Source organism: Etheostoma spectabile, unplaced genomic scaffold (genome assembly GCF_008692095.1).
Source record: "Etheostoma spectabile isolate EspeVRDwgs_2016 unplaced genomic scaffold, UIUC_Espe_1.0 scaffold00002536, whole genome shotgun sequence".
Classification (NCBI taxonomy): domain Eukaryota; kingdom Metazoa; phylum Chordata; class Actinopteri; order Perciformes; family Percidae; genus Etheostoma; species Etheostoma spectabile.
Genome location: NW_022602911.1, coordinates 1 through 11,396, shown reverse-complemented (window position 1 = coordinate 11,396; position 11,396 = coordinate 1). Strand labels below are relative to the sequence as shown.

Sequence of the window (11,396 nt, the reverse complement as noted above, 5' to 3'; positions counted from 1 at the left end):
ATATTGTAAGGAGAGGCTGTCTTGGTTGACATACCTCTTTAACATTGCGTGGAGGTCTGTGGCAGTGCCTAAGGAGTGGCAGACCAGGGTGGTTGCTCCCCTCTTCAAGAAGAATGACATCTGCCCATTACAGGAGTATCACTATGCTCAGGCTCCTTGGTAAACTCTACTCCAAGGTGCTGTACCAATGTATGTAACATTTCAGCAGTTGGCAGTGGTGGGATTTGAACCCACGCCTCCAGAGAGACTGGAGCCTTAATCCAGCGCCTTAGACCGCTCGGCCACACTACCTGCAAATGTTACTTCCCCAAATCGTGACAAACACAAGGAACGTAACTAACGGTATGCTTGTTAATGTTATTGGAAAAAAACGTTTGCAAGGGAAAACACATAACTTAGATTACCTAACTACAGCTCTGATTTAATACAGGCCAATGTTAGAGATTGTACAGATCTTTCTGCAGACCTTCACCGGCTAAATACCAATTCCCATACCAGAGTTGAACCTAGGCCACTTGGGTGAAAACCAGGAATCCTAACCGCTAGACCATATGGGACAGACCACATATTAATAACAGGGATTTCATGAATCAAGTCATAGTCTGGCTGGACACAGGCCTTCTCTTGAACGTGAATGAAGAAGCTTCTTAAGTAAGTTTCATCTTGAAGCTTTTGAGCGTTCTTTAGGTTTTTATCTGCTTTAACTATTACCGGACAGCGGGGGCACGGAGTAGAGCAGAGCAGAGCAGCCGTTAGGGAGGAATCCGGAGATACTGAGATTTGAACTCAGACCACTGGATTCAGAGTCCAGAGTGCTAACCATTACACCATGGAACCTTCAGAAGTGTTGCAAGGGTTTGCTAGACAGTTTCTTTCATATTATCCACATGTGTGATATTAAAGGCACACAACAATCACAACAAAGATGAAAAAGCAACAATTACAGGCCAACTTAAGTCATTTTGTTAGCTAAGCATTCAGAGGATGTGGAAAAAAGCAAGTCAAAAACAGGTTTTAAAGGACTTGCCACAGACAGTGAATACAGCAGTAGATATGGCTACTGTGTACAAACACATGGTAACTTTACATGTGTTGACAAGAAAAGATGCTCACAAAACGCTGCACTTGCAATTGCGTTTCTTGGGCACATTCTTGTCCTCTTACATACAAATAACTGATAAATTCTTTAATCGCGATATCATGTGTCAGACATTAGTTCCAGATGAAAACACTGGTTGTCAGAAGTGGGATTTGAACCCACGCCTCCAGTGTAGACTGCGACCTGAACGCAGGTCCTTGGACCGCTCGGCCATCCTAACAGATCCAACAGATGTACAGTAGGACCTGTTTAAAAAATTATAATATACTAAATTAAACATGTCACTCTATTGTAGGTTCTCAGTCATCCATGTCATAGTTAACAAGGGAAGGTTTCTCAACTGTCAGTCCAAATATATGGGCGTTCATGGAGACATGGAAGAAAGTCACCAGGGTGGCAATGTGCTTGACAATGGTATGGCATTGGAAATAGACTGACAATTGGGTCAACATTGTGCAATTATCTTCAAAATGTCCAACTGAGTCCACAAATAAACCTGCCAGATGGGAAATAAACTGATAACTGTCTTCATGGTCTAAACGTGTCGAATATTGCCGTACAATTCCCACAATGATTCCAGATGTGTCCGTTTTGGTTCTTGATCCATGCTATTACCCCAAAAGTGCACAACTAGGCCAAGGGACATTGGACTTGGTAAAAGGTCCTCCGCAGAAGTTTTGTCTCTTATCCAAGAGACTTCTTTAGTTGTTTTTTACACAGAAAGGGTTGGACACAGTGCCCACTCCCCCACCCATATCTGACAATTGAAAGCTGTGGGGAAAGGGGGGTTCCAAAGCTAATAAACTATTCAACAAGCAATTCTGATGCACTATACTGGCCCATTCAGGATGAGCACTGTATACTCTGACTGCAGCAACACAAGTTCAAATTTCAGTGATCCCTAATTTTTATGGTGACTGAATGCAAAGTGTGTATCCCCCATATAAGTCAAAGCCTATCACTTCCAGTCAATACTGTCAAATTTGGAGCTCCTTCTGATTACATTAACAACCAGGTGGCTCCTCAACATGCCCCCACCAACATACTGTTTACAGTCTAAATGACCAAGGACATTACACCTGTAAGCTTACTTTACACTAGATGTTGAAAGTTGAAAGGTTGATCTTTTTCACCTGTGCTGTGGCTTAAAAACAGGTTCCACTGAGATTTGAACTCAGACCACTGGATTCAGAGTCCCCACCCATTTCATGACAACCTAACCCACTTCCAGGTTAAATCCTGTCCACTTCCGGGTTTGGCCAGATACAGATACAGATAATTCATATGGTTAACAGATACAGATACAGCTGTACGTGCTAATCTTTATTAAACACTTCTTGAGTTAACCTTCCACTTTTTTTTGCCTTTTTACGTACATAACTACAGCTCTGATTTAATACAGGACCAATGTCAGAGATCGTGCAGATCTTTCACCAGCTAAATACCAATTCCCATACCAGGAGCTGAACCAGGGCCACCTGGGTGAAAACCAGGGTTTTCTACTATTAGAAGTCTTTAAGAGCAGCAACCAAGACCTTTTGGACACCACTTAGGCCAAATGAATGTAAAATCAAACCAACTGAACGCTTTCTCAGATCTACTGATTGTAGTCTCCAGAGGACTCCTTAAGAATGTATGTAAAGGTTATTTAGGCAGAATCCAGACTTCTAGACCATATGGGACTGACACGTTGAATAATAACTGTGATTTTATGAATACATCCATAGATATGCCAGGAACAGGGCAAATAAATACATATATGACTTGTTGATAAAACACTGCAAGAAGTCTGGTATCAGATAGTCACCTTTTCTCCACCACCATGTCTAGTTAAAGTTTAACAATGTTTGATCATTGAGACATTATATTGTCTATGTATTATCATTACATGAGTTAGGTTTGGGGAAATGGATATCAGGGCATATATAGCTCAGGGTTAATACAGCTCTCATTTAATACAGGACCAATGACACAGATCTTGCCGCAGACCTTCATCGGCTAGACATTGATTCCCATACCGGGAGTTGAACCCGGGCCACCTGGGTGAAAACCAGGAATCCTAACCGCTAGACCATATGGGACTGACTACATATTAATAACAGGGAAATGATTTCATGAATCAAGTCATAGGCTGGCTTGAACTAGGCCTTCTCTTGAATGTGAAGAAGCTTCATAAAAAAGTTTTATCTTGAAGCTTTTGAGTGTTCTTTAGGTTTTTATCTGCTTTAACTATTACCGGACGGCAGGGGCACGGAGCAGAGCAGAGCGGCCGTTAGGGAGGAATCCTCCTCCGGGTTCAGCTCCATTTTGAACCTGTAAGCTCACTTTAAACTAGATGTGGGAAGTTGAAAGGTTGATCTTTTTCACCTGTGCTGTGGCTTAAAAACAGGTTCCACTGAAATTTGAACTCAGATTGCTGGATTCAAAGTCCAGAGTGCTAACCATTACACCATGGAACCTTTCAAAGTGTTGCTAGTGTTTGCTTGGCAGTTTCTTTCATAATATCCACATGTGTGATATTGAAGGCACACAAAAATCACAACAAATCAGAGAGCATTTAGGGGATATAGCTCAGTGGTAGAGCGCATGCTTTGCATGTATGAGACCCCGGGGTTCAATCCCAGGCATCTCCAACAAATGTCCTGACTGTAACAGACCTCAAAGAGCTCTTATTCCGATATGAAATAATGCATCATGAATTAAAAAACAATAAATTGTATGTTTAACTTAACAAGTGTCTACCAACTCTGCACTTTACCCATGTCCTGCTTTACTCCTTTGACATTGAGCAAATTTGTATAGCACAGTGTTGTGGGTTGTAGTGACCTCCTTGTGTTCATGGTAATTAATGCAAAAATCTGTCTCAATGACCAGATGTGTTGCAAGATTTGCAGTCAACAGTGCATTGTCCAGCGATGGTGGTATAGTGGTGAGCATAGCTGCCTTCCAAGCAAATGACCGGTGTTGGATTCCCAGCCATCGCAGTAGCTTTTTTTGAGTCATGTTACTTTTTAACTTTGATTTATACAATAGCAGTGCAAGCATTTTGCCATTGTTTGATTTCCAGCCACCACCAGGTTTTGAAGCCATATACAACATTAACATTACATATTCCACCCAGGTTTCTTCTCTTATTCCGTGTAACACAAAAAAATTTAAAAAATCTGAAAATCTTCAGGGGCTGTAGCTCAGTGATATGTCTTTTCCACCAAGGCTAACCAGGTGCTGGTTCTGGGCTGGTGCTAGTGCTAGTTCGGTGCTGGTTCTACTCGCCAGTTATCTAGGAACCAGCTCGATTTTCCACAGCCTCGAGAGCCAGAGTAGGGCTACGTCACAACGTCACTGCAAGCACCTCTGTTGTCATAGCAACGCATTATGACTATCAACAATAATGGAGGACTACATACCGATACTTTTGCTCCTGGCTTTACAAATTCACACTGGAATTCAAAGACGGGCCTTGACAGCTCTTCGTGACCGCTATGGACAGAGGACACGTTCAAGGAGAAAGGTAATTATCTCCCATGATTTAACATTTATTATCATATTTTGCTAGCTAGCGATGGTAACAGCAGTAGCGTGAAGCAAAACACCGTTAGGGTGATCAGACGTTCCGGTTTGACCGGGGCAGTCCCAGTTTTTCCGACAAAAGCCTATCGGGACTCTAAAATGTTCCGGTTTACCAACCACTATGGAATTGTCCTGGTTGTCGATTACATAGCAGAAGTGATCTTATTATAGCCCGGTCATTTAACTCATGTAGAACATATACACCATACATCCAGCATATGATTATAACTGTGTGTGTGTGTGTGTGTGTGTCAATCGTAGCGTATTGTCGACATAATCTGTGCAGCCAGCGTTACAATGTATATTTGTAACCATTGTGTCTCATCTTCTCTGTCATGTTAACGGTGATATCGCCAGCCAGGGACGTGCATGTACATGTTGGGCAGCAGGGTTTAAGGGGGGAAACCCTATCAGTTAATATAAGAAATGTAAACAAAAAGAATTTGATAATTTTGCAATCTTTTTTATATAAAATCTCAACATAAATCTTTACACTAATCTGAAATTTTTTTTGCTGCAATTTTGTTAATTGTTTTGTAAAACCCCTGTTATTATTGTTGGATGTAATACTGTACAATACCAAAGCATACATGTTAACAAACCAACTGACTTTTATTTTTGCAGGTTGTATTATGGCTGAGGGCAAGGCAGAGGAGGACACATGTTGTCTGGGCATACCACCGATCACACTATTGGTGGGACACAGTTGTGCCGGATTTGACCCCTACACAGTTTGTTCAAAACTTTCGAATGTCCCGGGAGTCATTAGAATACATATGTGGTCAGGTCAGGGATCTCTTGGGCCGAATGAACACCACCTACCGTCTGGCTGTTCCAGTGAGAAAACGTGTTGCAATTGCTCTGTGGAAGCTGGCTACTGGCATTGAGTATAGGACCATTAGCCACCTTTTTGGGGTAGGTCTAAGCACAGTGTTTAACTGTGTTCAGGATTTCTGTGACTCCGTTATAAAGGTCTTGCTCCCTCAACACATCACCACCCCAGATGCTGCTAAGCTGGTTGAAATTGCCACCTTCTTCCATAACCGCTGGAGAATACCACAGGTTGTTGTTGCAATAGATGGAAGCCACATCCCAATCATTGCCCCCGATGAGTATCCCCGGGACTACTTTAACCGGAAAGGGTGGCACTCGATAATATTGCAAGGAGTTGTGGACGGCAGAGGCCTGTTTTGGGATGTGTGTGTGGGCTATGCAGGGAGTATGCATGACGCAAGAGTGCTAAGGCAGTCAAATTTATGTGATCAACTTAGTGATGGTGAATTACTTGGACAAAACAAAAAGATCATCTCTGGCATTAATGTTGGACACTACCTCATCGGTGACCCTGCTTACCCAATGCAGAACTGGCTTATGAAGCCCTTCTCCGACTCTGAAAGACTCTCACCTGAACAACACACCTACAATTACAGGCTGAGCAGTGCACGTTCGGTTGTAGAGACGGCTTTTGGAAGGTTGAAGGGCCGTTGGAGATGTCTCCTCAAAAGAAATGACTGCAAGTTGGAGCTCAGCAAGAAAATGACGTTGACCTGCTGTGTGCTTCATAATATTTGTGAAGAGCATGGTGACAATTTCATGGAGGAGCGTGTAGACGGGCAGTTACACATTCAACCTCCAGGTCAGGCATTACCTGAGCATGGTGAGCCAGAAGGGGCAGATATTAGAGCAGCCTTAATCAACTATTTCAGTAGAGAGGAGTGATAGTTTTTACAGTGATTGTTGTACATCATTACTGCCAGTTGCCTGTTTCTAAATGCACCGAAAGTTTCCAGTAGTAAAAGCCTCATTTTCTGACAGGAGAAAATTTCAGAAAACTTGCGATACAAAAAAATGTCAGTAATCAACTGGGGAAGTTTCACATGTTTGTTTAATGTTTTTACCTGTTGTATAGTATATGTTGATTGATATCTGTTGATAATCCCTGTTACTTTGGATAGATAGTTAATGTGGAATACACTCATTAAATTATATCTTTTAACTCGTTGTGCCTATGTGTGTTGTGCCAAATAAGGATTGTTTGCACTTCACATTCACATTTTCAAAACTGTTATTTTATCTTTTTAATGAATAACCAGTCTGGTATTGTGTTATAATGACTTGTTGGAATAAGGAAGGGTGAGAATGTTGTTAAATATAAAAACATTTGTTTATTGTCATAGACAATCAAATAGTTACAAATAATAAATAAATAATATAAATTACATGTTAATTATTTATTTGCTTGCGCCTCCATCACTGCCACCATGCGCCCCATGAGCCCCAGCAGAGCGCTGGTGTCTGCCTCCATCTTTGCCACCATGTCTTTGTTGAGCTGCAGGAACTTATCGTCAGCCTTCTCCATCTAGTCCAACAGCTCCTCATGTTCACGCTTTTTTCCTGTGTAGAAAACAAACCAAACCAAAATGTGTGATTATACGACAATTTCAAACTATCTATATACCTGTGCACTACCAGTACAAGTCCACACATCGCTGCAGATAAGCTCCAGTTGGTTTTATTTTGGCTGCCATCATTTAATCTAACTGCAAACAAACCAAGCGCCTGCATGTGACCATAGTGGACCTACCGATGGTTTCAATAGGACACACTGACCATTTAAAGAGGCCAGGTTAAATGTTTGTTGGACAAAATGGAACCTATAAGGCAATGTAGAACATGTAAACATTAAGGAAACGCTTAATACACAGCACAACATAGCTTACCTCGTCTGGCTTGCCGTGATGACACGGAGGCAGATGGGACCGGCGAGCTGCAGTCCTGTGGGGGGGGTGATGGTGGTGGTAGCTCTGTGTCATCATCATCATCATCCTCACCAGAACAGACAACTCTATAAACAACCAACACAGGGAGCAGGTTTAGTTTATAATGCTCATTCAAGACAGAAAATACACAGTAAGACCTCTGCTGTTAAGTTTCATAAATTTAAAAATAATCTTCAAATTCGCCATAACAGTAAATAAGCGGTTGTGTGTTTGCTCCCGAATCGTCTCCCCTGATGTATTTATTATTTTATCATGAGCAAACCTCCCTGCTGACTAAAAGTGTTGCAGAACCAGGACTAGAGATGTTCCGATACCATTTTTTACTTCCCGATACCGATTCCGATACTTGTGCTGTGGGTATCGCCGATACCGAGTACCCATAACCCGTGTGTGTTTAAAAAAAAAAAAAATGACTGATATATTATCATTGTGGTAAGGCCTGGCTCAGGTTTAACACTTTTTAAAACATGAATTAATACAGCAAATGGAAGCCATATATTTTTAAATAGAACAGTATAAAAATGTAAAACAGAACGTTGGACTTGGGGATTTTCCACTTTACTGAACCCCCCTCAATTGATTCGGCATTAATGTGCCAGTATGTGACCATCGGAACTCGGTGGGGTGCAGCTCCGCACTCGAGGGGTAAATGGATGTGACTCTATATGTTGTCCACCCATTGGGACGTTAAACTTAGCAAAGACATGGGGCACACGTCGGAGCGCCAAATGTCCGTGGTAAAGCCCAAGCATACACGAAATGTGTTCCCTAACTGTCTCGTATAATTTGGGTAGCGCAGTTCGGAGATTATTTTACAACCTGGCAAACCGTACCTTGGCTTCAAATGCTCCATTAAGCAGCACGATCCCAAATTTTCGCAACAGACGGTGGTAATCCAGTACATAAACTCCAAAACTTTGTTGGTTATCGTTGTTGCTTTTTGGCTGTCTTTGGGAATTTATCTCGTCACTTGAAGGCAGTTTCCAGAGTTTGCTGCTGCAGTTCGTCCTTTTTCCCCCGTAGCTTTCGTAAATTCGTTGTGCTCTTTAGCGTGACGCGTCTTCAAATGTTTAATTAAGTTGCTGCTGTTGAAATTGCAACACTCTGCCACCCCTTGAAATTGCTTCTTTGCATATGTTGCATGTTGCCGTCTTAACGGTGGGAACATCCACGGTAAAGTACTGCCAAACTGCCGACATGATGCGCTAATGCTAGCTTGTTTTAAGGAGGCGTTAGGCGATCAATTCTTCTTCGCCCCTCTAAACAGCAGCGCAACTATTTTAAGAGTGGCGAAGAAGAACTGTGTCCGAGCTAACGGAGCTAACCACTAAATAGATCCCTATTTTTAATAGTTTATGTGGTATCGGATCGGTGCCTGTACTCCAGTACTCGCCGATACCGATGCCAGCATTTTCCGGCAGTATCGGAGGCATTTCGATACTGGTATCGGAATCGGACACCTCTCCCACAGGACATTTAGTTGGTGAATAACGCTCAAATCAAAATCTGATGCATAGACTAATATAATTAACGTTATTTTAAACCAGCCTGTAGTTTTTGTTCAGCATCTCACACATCACACTTTCAGTCACTATAAGCCTTCTAGCTACTACTACTACGGTCAGAAACATTGTGCCAACCAAACCAATAACGTCACTGTCAACGGGCTTATCTGCTAACGTTAACCAGCTACTGACCGTTAAACAGGCTTCAACCCGTAGCCTAACGTTAATACGCCGTTAACGTTTAGCTACGTCTAACAAGCTAGCTAAGCTTGCTACCTTTGCTTGTCGTCACCGAAACTAGTGTTAACCATGCGAATATAACATAGAAAACAGACATAACGCTAGCTGGCAACACAGTTAAAAATACATAATTGAAATTGAAACATTTTAAGACCCACCTGAAGCATTGGGATGGTCCTGCCTCTCCCTGTTCACCATCGCCTCTAACAACGCTGTGGCGGAGTTGAGCGCCCCGGTGGTTTGGCATGCCGTCGGGTCCCCCTGGATGGGTAGTCACAGGACTTTAAAAATATGGCGATCTTCTTTGCTGACCGCCACTAACACTTCGTCCAAGCTCTTTTTTTGATCCCGATAATCTTGTTTTAATTTTTTTTATTTTGTTTATCAGCTGATCCGTACTTCTCTGGTAACCCGCTAAAGACATCTCATGTTGAAGCCTTTCAAAGACGGGTTTCGTCCGTACAGCTCCATCCAGTTTATTTTGAATTTCTGGTGAGGACCACAGAGACAGCAGACAGTTGTTTCCTCCACAGACCACGGTTGTTTTTGTTTCCCATCCATATCCAAAGCTAACATTAACAGCTGTCTATAGTTAACAGCTGATCGGTGTTTTAAAAAATGGCGGCCCGAATTTCTTTTTTGAACGTCATGATACCCTCCCACCCCCACCCCCACCCTCCCCAGCACCTGACGTACCGGTTCTTATCTCTAACCAGCGCTAAGTTGGTGCTGAGTTGGAACCGGTTTTCCTTGGCCCAGAGCCAGGTTTATTTGTGTGGAAAAGCAAAGAACCAGTTCAATATCTGGCACTTACTACTCCGAACCAGCACCAGAACCGCCTCAGTGGAAAGGACATATCTGTCATTTCACAACGTTGAACTGTTGGTGGAACGCACTCAGAGACGTCTGTCTGCAACCAGGAGTTATTTTAACCGACCGAGCTGAAGAACATTGAGATCCAAGAAGATAACGGAGATCCAGAAGCCCCCCCCCACGCAGCCCAGGTCTGCTCTGGAGAAGCCCCCCCCACACAGGTCCAGGTGTGCTCTGGAGATGCCCGCCCAAACAGCGCTCGCTTTGGAAGAGAATTAAAGTTTCTTCAGAAAGAATTCAAACGCACCAAAAGCCAAGGTGAGTCTCCGAGGAAGAGGAGTCTGATGGTCCACAGAGACAAGGAACCCAAACCGGACCGCTTGATATGAATTGAGTTCAAAGACATATTCAATGACTCAGAGAGCGAAGACGGGTCCAAAGACCTTGACTGGAAGTCTGATGAGCGTCAAACAGTCAAGTCTTCACCAACGGATCAGAACAGGACTCTGAAAACCAGGAAACTACATCAGAAAAGACCTTGACTGAAGCAGGGGGGGTCTGATGAAGCTCTGAGAGCAAAGGCGAATCCGACAGTGAAGACGGGGACTGGAGTTGGTGGGAGAGTCAGATGACGAGTTAAACAGTCAAGTCATTGCAATGTTGGGACAACCCTCTCGACTGGAGTGGTGGGGGCTGGGTGTGAGTTCAGGGGTCTACGTGGGGTTCCTGGAAGGCAGTCCCTCTATGACGTGAACAAGAAGAAGGGGGGTCGGAGGAGAAGATGGGACTACCGGTGACACCAAACACCAGCCGGATAGCGCTGATGTGAATGTGGACGTGTGGACCGCCTACGGGGCCTTCAATGCTGGGAAGCGTCTCAGGTCTTCAGTTCATTCAGACGTCAGAGGCCAGACTATGTGTGTTTGATTAGACGGTTTTGTCCATATAGCATTAAAAACGAAATCTGCAAATAAAGGCCAGAAAAATTAAATCCATATACCCGTGTCCTCTACTTAACGGAAATCATGTTTAAATGCACTGGTTAATTCTGCAATTTTTTTTTTACGGGAAGTGTTGCTCCTTAAAGGAGAATTCCGGTCAAGTTCAATACGTAGCTGTGTTTTTATTTTTATTTTTAAAGGTGGTAGTCTGTCAGTAGTTTTATTTTTAAAAATGTGTAGTTCTGTCAGCAGTTTTATTTTTAAAGGTGTAGTTCTGTCAGTATTTTATTTTTTTTTTTAAAGTGTAGTTAGGTGTGTAACTATGGAGACCTTTAAAAAAGGACTCAAACATTATTATAGCAGAACTTATGAGTTTTAACCTTGCATATAATATTGTTGCTCTATCCACATATATTTAGCAATAATCTCTCTCCTTTCTATGTGTGTG

The 11,396-nt window shown here is 42.7% G+C and overlaps 1 protein-coding gene, 2 long non-coding RNA genes and 3 other non-coding genes across 6 annotated transcripts; 2 read left to right on the top strand and 4 right to left on the bottom strand.

Annotated features, from left to right (window-relative positions):
• Positions 1-209: 209 nt before the first annotated feature.
• Positions 210-291, bottom strand: trnal-aag (transfer RNA leucine (anticodon AAG)). Its single transcript has one exon. It is a non-coding gene; the product is annotated as a tRNA-Leu (tRNA).
• A 2,817-nt stretch (positions 292-3,108) lies between these two features.
• On the bottom strand, positions 3,109-3,180 carry trnae-uuc (transfer RNA glutamic acid (anticodon UUC)). Its single transcript has one exon. It is a non-coding gene; the product is annotated as a tRNA-Glu (tRNA).
• Positions 3,181-3,486: 306 nt separating this feature from the next.
• Positions 3,487-3,558, bottom strand: trnaq-uug (transfer RNA glutamine (anticodon UUG)). The gene has a single exon. It is a non-coding gene; the product is annotated as a tRNA-Gln (tRNA).
• An 887-nt stretch (positions 3,559-4,445) lies between these two features.
• Positions 4,446-5,383, top strand: LOC116675977 (uncharacterized). Its single transcript, XR_004328573.1, has 2 exons — positions 4,446-4,610; positions 5,294-5,383. It is a non-coding gene; the product is annotated as an uncharacterized LOC116675977 (long non-coding RNA).
• A 93-nt stretch (positions 5,384-5,476) lies between these two features.
• zgc:113227 (protein ANTAGONIST OF LIKE HETEROCHROMATIN PROTEIN 1) lies at positions 5,477-6,388 on the top strand. Its single transcript, XM_032507421.1, has one exon. It carries the CDS (start codon positions 5,477-5,479, stop codon positions 6,386-6,388), a length of 912 nt encoding a protein of 303 aa, XP_032363312.1.
• A 520-nt stretch (positions 6,389-6,908) lies between these two features.
• Positions 6,909-7,496, bottom strand: LOC116675978 (uncharacterized). Its single transcript, XR_004328574.1, has 2 exons — positions 7,390-7,496; positions 6,909-7,063 (listed from the first exon to the last, which is right to left on the bottom strand). It is a non-coding gene; the product is annotated as an uncharacterized LOC116675978 (long non-coding RNA).
• Positions 7,497-11,396: the final 3,900 nt, after the last annotated feature.